This window comes from Salvelinus alpinus, chromosome 26 (genome assembly GCF_045679555.1).
Source record: "Salvelinus alpinus chromosome 26, SLU_Salpinus.1, whole genome shotgun sequence".
Taxonomy (NCBI): Eukaryota; Metazoa; Chordata; class Actinopteri; order Salmoniformes; family Salmonidae; genus Salvelinus; species Salvelinus alpinus.
Window position 1 is genome coordinate 8,741,921 of NC_092111.1, and position 19,090 is coordinate 8,761,010.

Below are 19,090 nucleotides of genomic sequence, written 5' to 3' on the forward strand. Positions count from 1 at the left end.
GAGAGAAAGTAACAGATGGGCGCATGAGGATTAAGTAAAAATCTGGGTGTATTTGTGTTCGAAACTCACCCAAGAAAGACGAGAGTGAGGGAGAAAAGGTGAAGGAAGTGAATATGGTAGAGAGGACGAAGGAGTGTAGAGGGTCGATGTCTTTGAAGGCCTTATATGGTAAGTTCTTTTCTTTCATTCCAATGTGATTTTTGAGCTTCGTTCATTCACAAACATCTGTTCGGTAACTTTCATGCATGCATTGTACAACCGTAATGGGTGAACAAGGACTCAATGGAAAGCCCGCCGATATGCAGCACATAGAGAAAAGACAATGGGTACGGCAATTGGAAATCATATCTAGGCACAGGTATTACAAGAAATGAAACCTATCTACCTATGATAGCCTACAAGTAGCCCACAGGAAGTGTGGAAAGTAGCTTTTATCTTAGGGAGCTAGTTTTCTACAGCTTCATATGTACTGTAGCACCATCTGAATTACATGGGAAGGAAAAGTGATACTGCGTGTGTGATTGTGCCGGCTGTGTCATATTTAATCATATTGCTGGACAATGGGGATAGGAGATTTTCTTTGGTTTACCCGTTAAATTGATGCAGTCCCTGGACTGCCCCAAATCTTTTACAGTTTCGAGTGAAGCAATAAAATAGTGTCAGAGTATCTGGTGTTTATATGTATGAGACTCTTCGAAAGGACAGATTGATTGACAGTTTGAAAAAAGAAATGGTTGAAAAGCTTACAGATTTAAATCATTGGAAAATTGAAGGGCTTGTAATTTGATATTTCGGGAGTAAATTGACCAAGTTTGAAGGATATTCCAAATGTTGGAATATTTTGGTATCATGATGGGATAAATGAAATGCCTTACTTTTCTGGATGAACTTCAAAATGCCTAATATGGTTGTCACTGGGGAGCAGTCTGACTAACTCCTGGTCTTACTGTCACGAGGAATCATCTCCGTCATTATTTTGTGCTGCAATAAACCAATCAGGCAAAAACACAGCTATGCACTCTTAGAAAAATGGTTCTTCGGCTGCCCTCATAGGAGAACCCTTTTTGGTTACATTTTTGTAAACTAGTATACGCTCTTATAGAGAGCGACTTACAGTAGTGAGTGCATACATTTTCATATTTTTTTGGTACTGGTCCCCTGTGGGAATCAAACCCACGACCCTGGCATTGCAAGCGCCATGCTTTACCAACTGAGTCACCCAGGGAGAACCTTTTTTGGTTCTCTGTGGAAAGGGTCCTACATGAAACCGAAAAGGGTTCTTCAAAGGGCTCTCCTATGGGGACAACTGAAGAACCATTTTAGCTTCTAGATAGTGTTTAGTGGTAATGTATGCAGATGGACTGATGCAGATGTTGCCAGATGAAATAAAAATATACAAACATCACATCTGTGATTCTGCTATCTTTGTCAGATTGCTATTCTACATAAAGACCATATCAACACAGATGGATTGATCTTTCAATGACTATTGTCAGGTTGGTGGGTGTAGCTGGTGTATAAAGTCAGGCGCAGGAGAGCAGCGATGAGTGAAACAACGCACTTTACTCGACAGCACAAAGTAGACAATTTACAAAGGGCAAAAAGAACGGTTGCCACAAAGCATGGGTGATAAACAGCACCCGGTACAATCCAGCCAGAACATTCCGACCTGAACAAATAACAATCACACACAAAGACATGGGGGAAACAGAGGGTTAAATACATGAGCAGTAATTGGGAAATGAAAACCAGGTGTGTGGGAAAACTAGACAAAACAAATGGAAAATGACAAATGGATCGGCGATGGCTAGAAGACCGGTGACGTCGACCGCCGAACACCACCCGAACAAGGAGAGGCATCAACTTTGGCCGAAGTCGTGACAACTATTCTCTAAGGTGACCAATAATGGTTCATGGAAATGAAACAGACATCAGACCAGTACATTAAACCATCCGTATAGTATGAGATGATGATGATGATTGTGATGATGCCGAAGATTGTGATTATGAAGATTGTGATAATGATAACGACTGTGACGATGACATGATATGAGGATGACCACGATGATGATGATAGGATGATGATTGTGTGGGTGATTGTGATTGTGATGATGCAAAAGATTGTGACGATGAAGATGGTGATAAAGATTGCTGTGACGATGATATGATGATGATGACGATGATGATCGTCAACGATGTTGATCATGGTCTGTTGACAAAGTCCACATAGTCCAATGTATCTATGTAATCTCAAACTTTGCTGACTATATGGATTACATCATTGTCTAAAACTATTGCCATGTAATATGAAATGTTTCTACTTAAAAGAGATTAGTGAACAGTGATTTATGACAGATTTTGCTGTAATTTGTTGCCCCTTAATTACTCCTCCCAATACTAATCCAAATTATTTGTCTTGCTCTATAGATGGTTGGACAGACGTTACGATCGTGAGGTCAAGTGGGATTACCCAGATTCACCTAGTACAGGGAGATTAACACAGATGAATGAGGATTACAGGCTAATAGAGAGGTAGGCTGAGAGATTGGACTAATCCTTACATTGAATCACTGTCTTCCTAAGAAAGCCGAGATGTGCGGGAAGAACAGAATATGTCCTGAGAAAAAGGAGACAGGAGAGAAGGATTAGAGGATGTATAAAACGTGGTGAAATTGAAGCGTTCCTCTTCCAAGACACAACTGTATAACAGCGAACACATGTCAATTCCATGTCATGAAGCTGGAAACATGGGATGTCGCATTCAGACGAAAAATTCAATAATTTAAGAAAAATGTATTAATTCAATTTTTTCTTCTCAAATCTAAAGATGAAAAGCTCTCTGCCTGATTGCCTCAGTTCATTGACTGCGTTGATTTGCTAATTAATCATCACAAGTCGTTATCGAGGGACCACAGCTGGATCAGCGTGTAAAGGGTGGAGGAATATCGAGAGGACTCGTTGGAGTAGAGCATGGCAGAGGCTAGAGGCTAGCTAGCCCTCATCCGCATCCAATCCATCTGTCTCGCTCGACCGCGAGTAAATCCTCTAAATTCCATTGTCCCCTGACTCCGTGTTTTATCTATTACATCTTCTTCTTCTTCTTCATTCCCTCCCTTTATCCTGCCTCTGCCTAATCTCCTCTCCTCCTCTCATCCCTCCATCCCATCATTTGCTCACAGTTTCCTAATCCCACTCCCCAAAACCCTCCCTCTGTCAATCCCCCTCCCCACTCCCATTTCTCCACTCTATATCTCTCCATTCCATTCCCCTCATTCTGCCGTGTCATTGAGTTCCCCCACAGTTCCCTCCTCATCATTGTCAATGCCCTCGCTCTAGCTGGTCTCTCCTCGGTCCTCTGTCATCCCTGCGTCCATCCTCTAGCCAGCACCCTCACCCTGTTTCACCATCCTTCGTCTCAAGCTCCTCTTGAGACACCCCGTCTCTCGCTTCTCTTTCCTGCCTGTCTCCCACCTCTCTGTCTCTCTATTGGTGGGGCATTATTTCTTCTCGCATTGGCCCTCGCCCCACTCCCATAATCCACCATGCTGGAGAACATGTCACGGTGCAACCGCTCCCTGCTCTCTTTGTCCCTGACTTCGCTGGCCCTGGCACTGTCCATTCTGGCCTTTTGCACCTCGTACTGGTGCGAGGGGACCCACAAGGTTGTCAAGCCCCTCTGCCTCTCCCCGGTCAAGTTGAAGAACTGCGGGCAGAACAACAGCCAGCCCTACACCACAGGTAGGGAACTAATTCCCCTATTCACCTGTGCAAGAACGAATGTGGATCCCAGCACCTAATGATTTGTTTCCCTCACACTATACTTGTGGACTCACCCCTGTTGAACCAACCCTTGAACATGAATCCTGAAACGGACAATTATCACTTTTTAGATTTGTCAGGGGAACCCTTAGCAAAAAGTCTACCTACCCCTTTTTCGCAATCGCTCTCTGAGCAATCTACTGTATATCAACAGACAGCAACCAGAGGTCTGTTGACATAGTCCACATAGTCCAATGTATCTATGTAATCTCAAACTTTGTTGACTATCTGGATTACATCGTTGTCTAAGCCTATTGCCATGTAATGTGCAATTTCTCTACAAAAGGGAGATTACGTCAAGAGCAGTGATTTCTGACAGATTTTGCTGTAGATTGTTGCCCCTCCATTCCATTGCCACTAGGGAGCACTTTCGACCTCTGTCCCTGAGGAATATTAAATGATGGTCTTGATCTGCCTTTGAGGAACATGGCTGGAAGATGTGTGTTTCTGGAGTTTATTGTAGAAAAACATGAATACGGTGTGTACTAGACACATACAGTACCAGTCAAAAGTTTGTACACACCTACTCATTCAAGGTTTTTTCTTCATTTTTAGTATTCACAACTATGAAATAACACATATGGAATCATGTAGTAACTGACAAAGTGTTAATTAAACAAATCTAAATATATGTTATATTTGAGATTCTTGGCATTCTCTCAAGATGCAGCTTCACCTGGGAATGCTTTCCCAACTGGTACTGTATATCTCTCCTAAAACTGTCCAACCATTCCTGTACCAACTACCCTCTTACCCTCTCTTCTCCTCAGAGAGTCCCACTATGGACCCTAAGAAGCCGGCAAACAACGTCACCTTGTCGCCCCAGGAAAAGGAAGAGCAGGCGAGGCTTCAGAAAAAGGCCCTCACCAACGCAGTGCACTACATCTGGGAGACGGGCGAGGACAAGTACATGCTGCGCTACTTCCACACAGGTTTCTGGTTGTCCTGTGAGGCACACAATGAGGGTGAGCATTTGGCTAAACACTGGGTCTTTATCCAGACCATTGTTTGAATATGCTTTACACTTATAGAAAGAGGGGTTAAATAGCCTTCATCCCAAGAACCTAATGATGCCTGGTCCTCGTACTGTAAGATCCAATCTCCTCAATGAATGTACTTGCTACGACTGTGATACAATATGTGATATGTGGTTGTCTCACCTAGCTCTAAGGAATGCATGCACTAATTGTAAGTCTCTCTGGGTAAGAGCGTCTTCTAAATGACTCAAATGTCAAATGTAAATGAATCCCTAGCCTTAGCCAGTAATTGTTTGACACAGAGAACTTCGTTGGAACAGTGAATAAAACAGGAGATAGCTCTTGTTTTAGGCTGTTGATCTACAGAACCTTCATCGAGTCCAGTCTTAGGGTCGGACCTAGGACTGAGCCTTGTGGAACCCTAATAATGACTGGACACTAGTGATTAGAATGCACTATAACGTCGATATGTCTATCAGCAATTGCCATTGTGCCTTTGAATATGGCTGTTTTGGTGTTCTACTATCAATCTCTGCAAGACTGGTTGCTTTAACACCATACTCATCCACTGATCTGGGATTGTCCCTAATCAGCCGAGGCTATGTAGAGGTAAATAATCACAAGCGGGTGCTTTGTTAATGATTGAATCGTCTTTAATGTCAGTGATGTAAAGTCAAGAGTCAGTGAAGGCTAACTTAAAGGAATATCTTCCCATATCACCTCAGGAATAATTTGCTAGATCACTGTAGAGAGAGGAGAGTTAGAGCTTTGGTCTTGACCCTAGATAGAAAACATCTGGTGGATGTCTCTCTCTCTCTTCTCAATGTGGCTTATTTTACCTCAGAAAGTGTTCCCTTCCGATTGCCCATGCCAATTGGAGCAATGTCTTAAGATCTCAGAACAGCCACTCAAGGGATCTCTTGTTAAATCAGTACGTCCATTGACAAGGCCCTACAAGATACATGTGAATATACTGACTTAAGTTGGATTTGTAACTAATCACATTCTATTTGTCTTATAGAGGAGAAGTGCCGAAGCTTCATTGAATTGACTCCAGGGGAGACACAAGGTTTGTGCTCATTGAAAGTACAGTTGAAGTCGGAAGTTTACATGCACTTAGTCATTAAAACTCGTTTTCAACCACCCCACAAATTTCTTGTTAACAAACTATAGTTTTGGCAAGTCAGTTAGGACATCTACTTTGTGCATGACACAAGTAATTTTTCCAACAATTGTTTACAGACAGACTATTTAAGTTATAATTCACTGTATCACAATTCCAGTGGGTCAGAAGTTTGACTGTGCCTTTAAACAGCTTGGACAAATCCAGAAAAGGATGTCATGGCTTTAGAAGCTTCTGATAGGCTAATTGACATAATTTGAGTCAATTGAAGGTGTACCTGTGGATGTATTTCAAGGACTACCTTCAAACTCAGTGCCTCTTTGCTTGACATCTTAGGAAAATGAAAAAGAAATCAACCAAGACCTCAGAAAAAAAAATTGTAGACCTCCACAAGTCTGGTTCATTTTTGGGAGCAATTTCCAAACGCCTGAAGGTACCACGTTCATCTGTACAAATAATAGTATGCAAGTATAAACACCATGGGACCACGCAGCCGTCATACCGTTCAGGAAGGAGACGCGTTCTGTCTCCTAGAGATGAACGTACTTTGGTGCGAAAAGTGCAAATCAATCCCAGAACAACAGCAAGGGACCCCGTGAAGATGCTGGAGGAAACAGGTACAAAAGTATCTATATCCACAGTAAAATGTGTCCTATATTGACATGACCTGAAAGGCCGCTCAGCAAGGAAGAAGCCACTGCTCCAAAACCGGCAGAAGAAAAGCCAGACTACGGTTTGCACCTGCACATGTGGACAAAGATCGTACTTTTTGGAGAAATGTCCTCTGGTCTGATGAAACAAAAATAGAACTGTTTGGCCATAATGACCATCAATATGTTTGGAGGAAAAAGGGGGAGGTTTGCAAACTGAAGAACACCATCCCAACCATGAAGCACAGGGGTGGCAGCATCATGTTCTGGGGGTGCTTTGCTGCAGGAGGGACTGGTGCACTTCACAAAATAGATGGCTTCATGAGGCAGGAAATTTGTGGATATATTGAAGCAACATCTCAAGACATCAGTCAGGAAGTTAAAGCTTGGGTCTTCCAAATGGACAATGACCCCAAGCATACTTACAAAAGATGTGGCAAAATGGCTTAAGGACAACACAGTCAAGGTATTGGAGTGGCCATCACAAAGCCCTGACCTCAATCCTATTGAAAATTTGTGGGCAGAACTGAAAAAGTGTGTGAGCAAGGAGGCCTACAAACCTGAATCAGTTACACCAGCTCTGTCAGGAGGAATGGACCAAAATTCACCCAACTTATTGTGGGAAGCTTGTGGAAGGCTACCTGAAACGTTTGACCCAAGTTAAACAATTTAAAGGCAATGCTACCAAATACTAATTGAGTGTATGTAAACTTCTGACCCACTGGGACCCACATTCTCTCTACTATTATTCTGACATTTCACATTCTTAAAATAAAGTGGTGATCCTAACTGACCTAGGACAGGGAGTTTTTACTAGGATTAACTGTCAGAAATTGTGAAAAGCTGAGTTTAAATGTATTTGGCTAAGGTGTATGTAAACTTCCAACTTCAACTGTACATACAATACTAATTGAGTGTATGTAAACTTCGGACCCACTGGAATTGTGTTGCAGTGAATTTTAAGTGAAATAATCTGTCTGTAAACAATTGTTATGAAAATTACTTGTGTCATGCACAAATTACATGTCCTAACCGACTTGCCAAAACTATAGTTTGTTAAGAAGAAATGAGTGGAGTTGTTGAAAACGAGTTTTAATGACTCCAACCTAAGTGTATGTAAACTTCCGACTTCAACTGTATACTGTAGGTGCTGCTAATACGCCAACATTAAATTGTAAATAAGGACTGTATGCCAACTTTTTATCTCTCTACCTCTGTCCAATCTTAATTTTCCCTCTTTCTCTCTCTTTCGCTCTCTCTCTCTCTCTCTCTCTGACAGGGGTGCTGTGGCTGTCAGTAGTATCAGAGTTCGCGTACATAGGCCTGTTGGCCATGGGCTTTCTCCTCATGTGGGTGGAGGTGCTGTGTCTCTGTGCCCATAAGGAGATGTACGCTCTCAAGATCAACGCCTTTGCCGCTATATGCACTGTCCTTTCAGGTGAGACGGCCACCACTGGCAGAACTTTCTCTTATCACCAAAATTATACATGCCAAGGCTTTTGAGAACTGTGTAAAAATATTCAAAAGGTAAAGAAAGCATTGATTATTCGATGTTAGTCAAATAATATAGGAGATTGTCAGCAAATATCTTTTCTCTCTCAGGTCTGATGGGAATGGTGGCTCATATGATGTACACCACAGTGTTCCAGTTGACTGTGAGCATTGGGCCAAAAGACTGGAGACCACAAACCTGGGACTACGGCTGGTCATTTGCGTAAGTATCTCCTTAGGCATAGTTCGCCCAAATTACAAAATTGCTTATTTGTTCCCTTACCCTGAAAGCAGTCTTTGGACATGGAGAGACTGCCATCCATGGTTTGGTTTGTTTGTCTAGGCACTGTCTCCATTTTCTAACCACTAACCAATGGAAAACAGTGGGTCCAGAATGATTGGATCAGAATGATTGGATGATTGGATCAAGATGAGCAAAAAAGCCTGTATAAAAAAAATAATACAAATACTGAGCTATATTGTATGCTATTTCTTTTTTAAATCATTTATATTATTTTACACTAACACTATTTCTCAGAGAAAGAGATGTTGTTTAACAACTAGGAAAAATCTCAAAAACATAGGGGTCAAAATGATTGGATCCCTTGTTTTCAATACTCCAGCATCCTCCACCTTGCGAGGATAATGACACAGACTAAGATGTTTTATGAGATTGGAGAACACATCGGGAGGGACCATTCCTCCATACACAATCTTTCCAGATCCTTGATATCCTTTGTCTGCGCTTATGGACTGCCCTCTTCAATTCAAACCACAGGTTTTCAATGAGGTTTAAATCAGGAGACTGAGATGGCCTTTGTGAAATTATGATTTTGTGGTCAATTAACCTTTTCTTTGTGGATTTTGATGTGTGCTGGTGTGCCTGGCCAAAGACCTTTATTTTTGTGTCATTTGACCATAGCACCGGTTCCAATCCAAGTGCCAATGGCATTTAGCAAACTCCAGTAGGTGGTCAGATGACATTAAAATAGAGTTCTTTGGCCATGCACACCAATGGTTGGTTTGGCCTTTGAAAAACAATGCATGCAGAAAATACCTCATCCCCACTGCAAAATATGGTGATGGATCTTTGATATTATGTGGCTATTTTTCTTCCACTGATCCTGGGGCCCTTGTTAAGGTAAACGGCATCATGAACTTTACCAAGTACCAGGACATTTTAGGGGAAAAACTGGTTGCCTCTGCCAGGAGGCTGAATCTTGGCCGCCAGTGAATCTTCCAGCAAGACAATTACCCCAAGCACACATCGATATCCACAAAGAAATGGCTAATTGACCACAAAATCAACATTTTGCAATGGCCATCTCAGTTTCTGTACTTGAACCGCATTGAAAACCTGTAGTTTGAATTGAAGAGGGAAGTCCAATTGTACTGTACAGACAAAGGATATCAAGGATATCAAGGATCTGGAAAGATCCTGTATGGAGGAATGGTCTTCTCCAATCTCATAAAACATTATAGAAAAAGGGGAGGGTGCGGGAGTATTGAAAGCAATATATTTGTTTCATTACTTGTTAAACAAAACATTTTTCTCTGCTCAATTGTATTAGTATGAAATAATTATATTTGTACAAAATAATGGATCCCTTTATCAAGGGATCCATTAATTCCGGACCTACTGTACAGTATGTACCTGATATTAGCATCTTTTAAACTTCCTCGGCCATATTTCAATCAATTTCAATCAATCAATTTTATTTTATATAGCCCTTCGTACATCAGCTAATATCTCGAAGTGCTGTACAGACACCCAGCCTAAAACCCCAAACAGCTAGTAATGCAGGTGTAGAAGCACGGTGGCTAGGAAAAACTCCCTAGAAAGGCCAAAACCTAGGAAGAAACCTAGAGAGGAACCAGGCTATGAGGGGTGGCCAGTCCTCTTCTGGCTGTGCCGGGTGGAGATTATAACAGAACTATGCCAAGATGTTCAAAAATGTTCATAAGTGACAAGCATGGTCAAATAATAATCATGAATAATTTTCAGTTGGCTTTTCATAGCCGATCATCAAGAGTTGAAAAACAACAGGTCTGGGACAGGTGGCGGTTCCATAACCGCAGGCAGAACAGCTGAAACTGGAATAGCAGCAAGGCCAGGCGGACTGGGGACAGCAAGGAGTCACCACGGGCGGCAGTCCCGACGCATGGTCCTAGGGCCCAGGTCCTCCGAGAGAAAGAAAGAGAGAAGGAGAAAATTAGAGAGAGCCAAGATTTTCAAAATTTCCATAAATGACAAGCATGGTCAAATAATAATCAGGAATAAATCTCAGTTGGCTTTTCATAGCCGATCATTAAGAGTTGAAAACAGCAGGTCTGGGACAGGTAGGGGTTCCATGACCGCAGGCAGAACAGTTGAAACTGGAATAGCAGCAAGGCCAGGCGGACTGGGGACAGCAAGGAGTCACCACGGCCGGTAGTCCCGACGTATGGTCCTAGGGCTCAGGTCCTCCGAGAGAAAGAAAGAGAGAAGGAGAAAATTAGAGAGAGCCAAGATTTTCAAAATGTTCATAAATGACAAGCATGGTCAAATAATAATCAGGAATAAATCTCAGTTGGCTTTTCATAGCCGATCATTAAGAGTTGAAAACAGCAGGTCTGGGACAGGTAGGGGTTCCGTAACCACAGGTAGAACAGTTGAAACTGGAATAGCAGCAAGGCCAGGCGGACTGGGGACAGCAAGGTGTCATCATGCCCGGTAGTCCTGACGTATGGTCCTAGGGCTCAGGTTCTCAGAGAGAAAGAGAGAACGAGAGAATTAGAGAGAGCATACTTAAATTCACACAGGACACTGGATAAGACAGGAGAAGTACTCCAGGTAACCAACTGACCCTAGCCCCCCGACACAAACTACTGCAGCATAAATACTGGAGGCTGAGACAGGAGCGGTCAGGAGACACTGTGGCCCCATCCGAAGAAACCCCCGGACAGGGCCAAATAGGAAGGATATAACCCCACCCACTTTGCCAAAGCACAGCCCCCGCACCACTAGAGGGAAATCCTCAACCACCAACTTACAATCCTGAGACAAGGCCGAGTATAGCCCACAAAGGTCTCCACCACAGCACAAACCAAGGGGGGGCGCCAACCCAGACAGGAAGATCACGTCAGTAACTCAACCCACTCAAGTGACGCACCCCTCCTAGGGACGGCATGAAAGAGCACCAGCAAGCCAGTGACTCAGCCCCTGTAACAGGGTTAGAGGCAGAGAATCCCAGTGGAGAGAGGGGAACCGGCCTGGCAGAGACAGCAAGGGCGGTTCGTTGCTCCAGAGCCTTTCCGTTCACCTTCACACTCCTGGGCCAGGCTACACTCAATCATATGACCTACTGAAGAGATAAGTCTTCAGTAAAGACTTAAAGGTTGAGACCGAGTCTGCGTCTCTCACATGGGTAGGCAGACTGTTCCATAAAAATGGAGATCTATAGGAGAAAGCCCTGCCTCCCGCTGTTTGCTTAGAAATTCTAGGGACAATTAGGAGGCCTGCGTCTTGTGACCGTAGCGTACGTATTGGTATGTACGGCAGGACCAACTCGGAAAGATAGGTAGGAGCAAGCCCATGTAACGCTTTATAGGTTAACAGTAAAACCTTGAAATCAGCCCTTGCCTTAACAGGAAGCCAGTGTAGGGAAGCTAGCACTGGAGTAATATGATCAAATTTCTTGGTTCTAGTCAGGATTCTAGCAGCCGTATTTAGCACTAACTGAAGTTTATTTAGTGCTTTATCCGGGTAGCCGGAAAGTAGAGCATTGCAGTAGTCTAACCTAGAAGTAACAAATGCATGGATTAATTTTTCTGCATCATTTTTGGACAGAAAATTTCTGATTTTTGCAATGTTACGTAGATGGAAAAAAGCTGTCCTTGAAACAGTCTTGATATGTTCGTCAAAAGAGAGATCAGGGTCAAGAGTAACGCCGAGGTCCTTCACAGTTTTATTTGAGACGACTTTACAACCATCAAGATGAATTGTCAGATTTAACAGAAGATCTCTTTGTTTCTTGGGACCTAGAACAAGCATCTCTGTTTTGTCCGAGTTTAAAAGTAGAAAGTTTTCAGCCATCCACTTCCTTATGTCTGAAACACAGGCTTCTAGCGAGGGCCATTTTGGGGCTTCACCATGTTTCATTGAAATGTACAGCTGTGTGTCATCCGCATAGCAGTGAAAGTTAACATTATGTTTTCGAATAACATCCCCAAGAGGTAAAACGGAACCTTGAGGAACACCGAAATGTACAGTTGATTTGTCAGAGGACAGACCATTTACAGAGACAAACTGATATCTTTCCGACAGGTAAGATCTAAACCAGGCCAGAACTTGTCCGTGTAGACCAATTTGGGTTTCCAGTCTCTCCAAAAGAATGTGGTGATCGATGGTGTCAAAGGCAGCACTAAGGTCTAGTAGCACGAGGACAGATGCAGAGCCTCGGTCTGACGCCATTAAAAGGTCATTTACCACCTTCACAAGTGCAGTCTCAGTGCTATGATGGGGTCTAAAACCAGACTGAAGCATTTCGTATACATTATTTGTCTTCAGAAAGGCAGTGAGTTGCTGCGCAACAGCTTTTTCTAAAATCTTTGAGAGGAATGGAAGATTCGATATAGGCCGATAGTTTTTTATATTTTCCGGGTCAAGGTTTGGCTTTTTCAAGAGAGGCTTTATCACTGCCACTTTTAGTGAGTTTGGTACACATCCGGTGGATAGAGAGCTGTTTATTATGTTCAACATAGGAGGGCCAAGCACAGGAAGCAGCTCCTTCAGCAGTTTAGTAGGAATAGGATCCAGTATGCAGCTTGAAGGTTTAGAGGCCATGATTATTTTCATCATTGTGTCAAGAGATATAGTACTAAAACACTTAAGTGTCTCTCCCGATCCCAGGCCCTCGCAGAGCTGTGCAGATCCAGGACAGCTAAGCCCTGGAGGAATACGCAGATTCAAAGAGGAGTCCGTAATTTGCTTTCTAATGGTCATGATCTTTTCCTCAAAGAAGTTCATGAATTTATTACTGCTGAAGTGAAAGCCATCCTCTCTTGGGGAATGCTGCTTTTTAGTTAGTTTCGCAACAGTATCAAAAAGAAATTTTGGATTGTTCTTATTTTCCTCGATTAAGTTGGAAAAGTAGGATGAGCGAGCAGCAGTGAGGGCTCTTCGGTACTGCACGGTACTGTCTTTCCAAGCTAGTCGGAAGACTTCCAGTTTGGTGTGGCGCCATTTCCGTTCCAATTTCCTGGAAGCTTGCTTCAAAGCTCGGGTATTTTCTGTATACCAGGGAGCTAGTTTCTTATGACAAATGTTTTTCGTTTTTAGGGGTGCAACTGCATCTAGGGTATTGCGCAAGGTTAAATTGAGTTCCTCAGTTAGGTGGTTAACTGATTTTTGTCCTCTGACGTCCTTGGGTAGGCAGAAGGAGTCTGGAAGGGCATCAAGGAATTTTTGTGTTGTCTGAGAATTTATAGCACGACTTTTGATGCTCCTTGGTTGGGGTCTGAGCAGATTATTTGTTGCGATTGCAAACGTAATAAAATGGTGGTCCGATAGTCCAGGATTATGTGGAAAAACATTAAGATCTACAACATTTATTCCATGGGACAAAACTAGGTCCAGAGTATGACTGTGGCAGTGAGTAGGTCCAGAGACATGTTGGACAAAACCCACTGAGTCGATAATGGCTCCGAAAGACTTTTGGAGTGGGTCTGTGGACTTCTCCATGTGAATATTAAAATCACCAAAAATTAGAATATGATCTGCTATGACTACAAGGTCTGATAGGAATTCAGGAAACTCAGAGAGGAACGCTGTATATGGCCCAGGAGGCCTGTAAACAGTAGCTATAAAAAGTGATTGAGTAGGCTGCATAGATTTCATGACTAGAAGCTCAAAAGACGAAAACGCCATTTTTTTTTTTGTAAATTGAAATTTGCTATCGTAAATGTTAGCAACACCTCCGCCTTTGCGGGATGCACGGGGGATATGGTCACTAGTGTAACCAGGAGGTGAGGCCTCATTTAACACAGTAAATTCATCAGGCTTAAGCCATGTTTCAGTCAGGCCAATCACATCAAGATTATGATCAGTGATTAGTTCATTGACTATGACTGCCTTTGAAGTGAGGGATCTAACATTAAGTAACCCTATTTTGAGATGTGAGGTATCACGATCTCTTTCAATGATAGCAGGAATGGAGGAGGTCTTTATCCTAATAAGATTGCTAAGGCGAACACCGCCATGTTTAGTTTTGCCCAACCTAGGTCGAGGCACAGACACAGTCTCAATGGGTATGGCTGAGCTGACTACACTGACTGTGCTATTGGCAGACTCCACTAAGCTGGCAGGTTGGCTAACAGCCTGCTGCCTGGCCTGCACCCTATTTCATTGTGGGGCTAGAGGAGTTAGAGCCCTGTCTATGTTGGTAGATAAGATGAGAGCACCCCTCCAGCTAGGATGGAGTCCGTCACTCCTCAGCAGGTCAGGCTTGGTCCTGTTTGTGGGTGAGTCCCAGAAAGAGGGCCAATTATCTACAAATTCTATCTTTTGGGAGGGGCAGAAAACATATTTACAGCCTATCTATAACCAATGACCACTACGGCCCTACCATCCTTTCTCTCTTTTACCTCCAGTCTGGCCTGGATCTCCTTCAGCTGCTGCATGGCGGCGGCTGTCTTCACCCTCAACTCCTACACCAAGACGCTGATAGAGATGAAGCACCGCGTCCGCGTTCGTCTGGAGGAGGCCCGGGCGGCCATCCAGGCACCTTCCTATGACGAGGTGTTGCAGGCGGCCGGGGGCATCTACTCAGGCAGCAGCCTGCTCCAGCACTGCCATCAGGGGGCGTTGATCGACCCCATGTGTGAGGGAAGGGGGCCGCTGGTGGGCCCGGGGGTTCCAGACCCCAGAGGGCTGGTGGTGATGGCTGGTGGCTGTGGGACAGAGGGGTGCGAGGACTGCGAGAGGGAGATGGACGAGATTGAGGACGCCCTAGACAGGGAAGAGAGGGAGGAGATGGAGAGAGAGGACTGTGAGAGGTGCTGAGGGAAGGGAAGAGGAGGCGTTAAAAAGGGGTTCTGGCCATCTGAAACTTTTTTCTTTTTTTAAACTGTGAAATGGACTTTTCTCGATTTCAGTCATTGCAGTGATAATTATTTCAGTACCTCCATCCATGCATTAAATCTGAGTAGCTAAAGCTCTGTAAAACCAAGCACAGAGAGTGATATGTATTGTCCGGGTAGAGATCAATATAGACAATCACTAAGAAATGCCTAGCATTGGCCACATTTAACATGTATAATATATCTCACTTTTATTCTATGCATTTATGTTAACCCTGTTATTACTATCCTGATAGTAACTCGCCATCATGTCAGTTTTCATGTCATGTCAGTTCTTCTACATAAACTGGACAGATCCTGGGAATTGTCTGTTGGGACAACTGTCTCAATATCTCTAGTTGATGTCCAAAAATAGATGATTTTATCTTGTAGTTAAATGAAGATTGAGTCACAGATTACATAAAAAAAACAGGGAGCTTTGGAGGTTAATAAGACAGATGCTTTCAAATGCAGAAGATTATGTCAATTATCTCCCCAGTCACAGGTACAAGAGAGAGAGAGAGTCTATGCCTTCACTATGGTGAATCACTAAAACAATGCAGAAATACACTACGGAAAAGAAAGAACAGCACGTCAGAAATCAGCTCAATGTAATTGAAGAATCCATAGACTTTAACCACTTCTGGGGTAATTGGAAAACACTAAAAAAAAAAACACAAACAGTTAACTATCCAAAATTGAGATATATGGGTAAACCACTTCTCCAATTATTTTGGCCCTATAACAAAGAACAAACAGCAAAAACATATACATGATCAAATACAAATCTTAGAATCAACTATTAAAGACTACCAGAACCCACTGGATTCTCCAATTACATTGAATGAACTACAGGACAAAATATTTCAATTTCAATTTCAATTTTATTTTATATAGCCCTTCGTACATCAGCTAATATCTCGAAGTGCTGTACAGACACCCAGCCTAAAACCCCAAACAGCTAGTAATGCAGGTGTAGAAGCACCAAAATACAAACCCTCCAACTCAAAAAGGCCTGTGGAGATGATGGTATCCTAAATGAAATTATCAAATATACAGGCCAAATTACAATTGACTATACTTAAACTCTTTAAACTCTTTGGCATCTTTCCCAATATTTGGAACAAAGGACTGATCACCCCAATCCACAAAAGTGGAGACAAATTTGACCCCAATAACTACCGTGGGATATGCATCAACAGCAACCTTGGGAAGATCCTCTGCATTATCATTAACAGCAGACTCGTGCATTTCCTCAATGAAAACAATGTACAGGAGCAAATGTCAAATTGGCTTTTTACCAAATTACCGTACGACAGACCACGTATTCACCCTGCACACCCTAATTGATAAACAAACTAAAACAAAGGCAAAGTCTTCTCATGCTTTGTTGATTTCAAAAAAGCTTTCGACTCAATTTGGCACGAGGGCCTGCTATACAAATTGATAGAAAGTGGTGTTGGGGGTAAAACAGTTAAAATTGGCAAAAAACACACACATTTATTTCCACAGAGTCGTGGGGTGAGACAGGGATGCAGCTTAGGCCCCACCCTCTTCAACATATATGTCAACGAATTGGTGACGGCACTAGAACAGTCTGCCGCACCTAGCCTCACCCTACTAGAATCTGAAGTCAAATGTCTACTGTTTGCTGATGATCTGGTGCAGCTGTCACCAACCAAGGAGGGCCTACAGCAGCACCTAGATCTTCTGTACAGATTCTGTCAGACCGGGGCCTTGACAGTAGATCTCAGTAGGACAAAAATAATGCTGTTCCAAAAAAGGTCCAGTTGCCAGGACCCCAAATACAAATTCCATCTAGACACCATTGCCCTAGAGCACACAAATAAACTATATATACCTCGGCCTAAACATCAGCGCCACAGGTAACTTCCACAAAGCTGCGAACGAGCTGAGAGACAAGGCAAGAAGGGCCTTCTATGCCATCAAATGGAACATAAAATTTGACATACCAATTAGGATCTGGCTAAAAATACTTGAATCAGTTATAGAACCTATTGCCCTTTATAGTTGTGAGGTTTGGGGTTTGCTCACCAACCAAGAATTCACAAAATGGGACAAACACCAAATTGAGGCTCTGCATGCAGAATTCAGCAAAAATATCCTTTATGTACAACGTAAAACACCAAATAATTCATGCAGAGCAGAATTAGGCCGATACCCGCTAATGATCAAAATCCAGAAAAGAGCCGTTAAATTCTACAGCCACCTAAAAGGAAGTGATTCCCAAACCTTCCATAACAAAGCCATCACCTACAGAGAGATGAACCTGGAGAAGAGTCCCCTAAGCAAGCTGGTCCTAGGGCTCTGTTCACAAACACAAACAGACCCCACAGAGCCCCACGACAGCAACACAATTAGACCCAACCAAATCATGAGAAAACAAAAATATAATTACTTGACACATTGGAAAGAATTAACAAAAGAGAGCATGCTAGAATGTTATTTGGCCCTAAACAGAGAGTACACAGTGGCAGAATACCTGACCACCCTGACTGACCCAAACTTAAGGAATACTTTGACTATGTACAGACTCAGTGAGCATAGCCTTGCTATTGAGAAAGGCCGCCGTAGGCAGACCTGGCTCTCAAGAGAAGACAGGCTATGTGCACACTGCCCACAAAATGAGGTGGAAACTGAGCTGCACTTCCTAACCTCCTGCCAAATGTATGACCATATTAGAGACACATATTTCCCTCAAATTACACAGATCCACAAAGAATTCGAAACAACCCCGATTTTGATAAACTCCCATATCTACTGGTTGAAATACCACAGTGTGCCGTCACAGCAGCAAGATTTGTGACCTGTTGCCACAAGAAAAGAGCAACCAGTGAAGAACAAACACCATTGGAAATACTACCCATATTTATGTTTATTTATTTTCCCTTTTGTACTTTAATTATTTGCACATCGTTACAACACTGTAGACATAATACGACATTTGGACCTTTGTTTATTATCTACTTCACTTGCTTTGGTAATGTTAACATATGTGTCCCATGACAATAAAGCCCTAGAATTGAATTGAATTGAAAGAAAGAGCGGGTGGAACTAGGGAAGGATGGATTGATGGATGTGACAGCCATCTCTTCAAGTCTGTAGGATTATTCAGATGTATATGGTAAATATATAGAGAATGTAAATAAAAACAAAATGGTAGCCTATAAGATCAGCAATATAAGTAGTGTGACAATCTGTGTGGAATGTCTTTGGCAAGAGTTTACATTTTGTATGGATCGATTTTAAATGTAATGTTGACATTTCCAACCAGAAAATATCAATTTCTATGAATAATGTATCAACCATTAAAAAAAAACACAACATTTTCTTGAAGTGGAATGCTTTATTTCACAATACTTTTTAATCAAAACTGATAGACAGATTTGATTTTGTCTTGCTACACAAATGAAGCTTGAAGGTAATGGAATCTAAAGTTTATGACAACTCTTTCATAAAGTCAGTATCTTATCAAAATTAAAGGGTATGTGTATTAAATGAGTGAGACTTCAAATGCTGCTAGAACTGTGCTCAAAAGACAGAGTAAACACTAGTGATCTTCCTGTCCGGGTTGGCGCCACCCCCCCCCCCCCCTTGGGGGGTTTGTGCCGTGGGGGAGATTTTCGTGGGCTATACTCGGCCTTGTCTCAGGATGGTAAGTTGGTGGTTGAAGATATCCCTCTAGTGGTGTGGGGGCTGTGCTTTGGCAAAGTGGGGGGGGGGTTATATCCTGCCTGTTTGGCCCTGTCCGGGGCTATCATCGGACGGGGTCACAGTGTGTCCCGACCCCTCCTGTCTCAGCCTCCAGTATTTATGCTGCAATAGTTTGTGTCGGGGGGCTAGGGTCAGCCTGTTATATCTGGAGTATTTCTCCTGTCTTATCCGGTGTCCTGTGTGAATTTAAGTATGCT

At 42.8% G+C, this 19,090-nt stretch overlaps 1 protein-coding gene across 1 annotated transcript; it reads left to right on the forward strand.

The window, feature by feature from the left end:
* The first annotated feature begins 2,346 nt into the window (after nucleotides 1-2,346).
* On the forward strand, nucleotides 2,347-18,508 carry LOC139554583 (germ cell-specific gene 1-like protein). Its single transcript, XM_071367502.1, has 6 exons — nucleotides 2,347-3,738; nucleotides 4,590-4,784; nucleotides 5,818-5,865; nucleotides 7,849-8,007; nucleotides 8,172-8,283; nucleotides 14,691-18,508. Exons 1-6 carry the CDS (start codon nucleotides 3,543-3,545, stop codon nucleotides 15,100-15,102), a joined length of 1,122 nt encoding a protein of 373 aa, XP_071223603.1. The 5' UTR covers nucleotides 2,347-3,542; the 3' UTR covers nucleotides 15,103-18,508.
* Nucleotides 18,509-19,090: the final 582 nt, after the last annotated feature.

Excerpts from the sequence above, each read along its gene's own strand:
- LOC139554583 (XM_071367502.1), top strand. The coding sequence starts at position 3,543 with ATGCTGGAGAACATGTCACGGTGCAACCGCTCCCTGCTCTCTTTGTCC. Across the intron at positions 3,739-4,589 it reads CAGCCAGCCCTACACCACAG|AGAGTCCCACTATGGACCCT; the intron begins GTAGGGAACTAA and ends TCTTCTCCTCAG. Across the intron at positions 4,785-5,817 it reads CTGTGAGGCACACAATGAGG|AGGAGAAGTGCCGAAGCTTC; the intron begins GTGAGCATTTGG and ends TTTGTCTTATAG.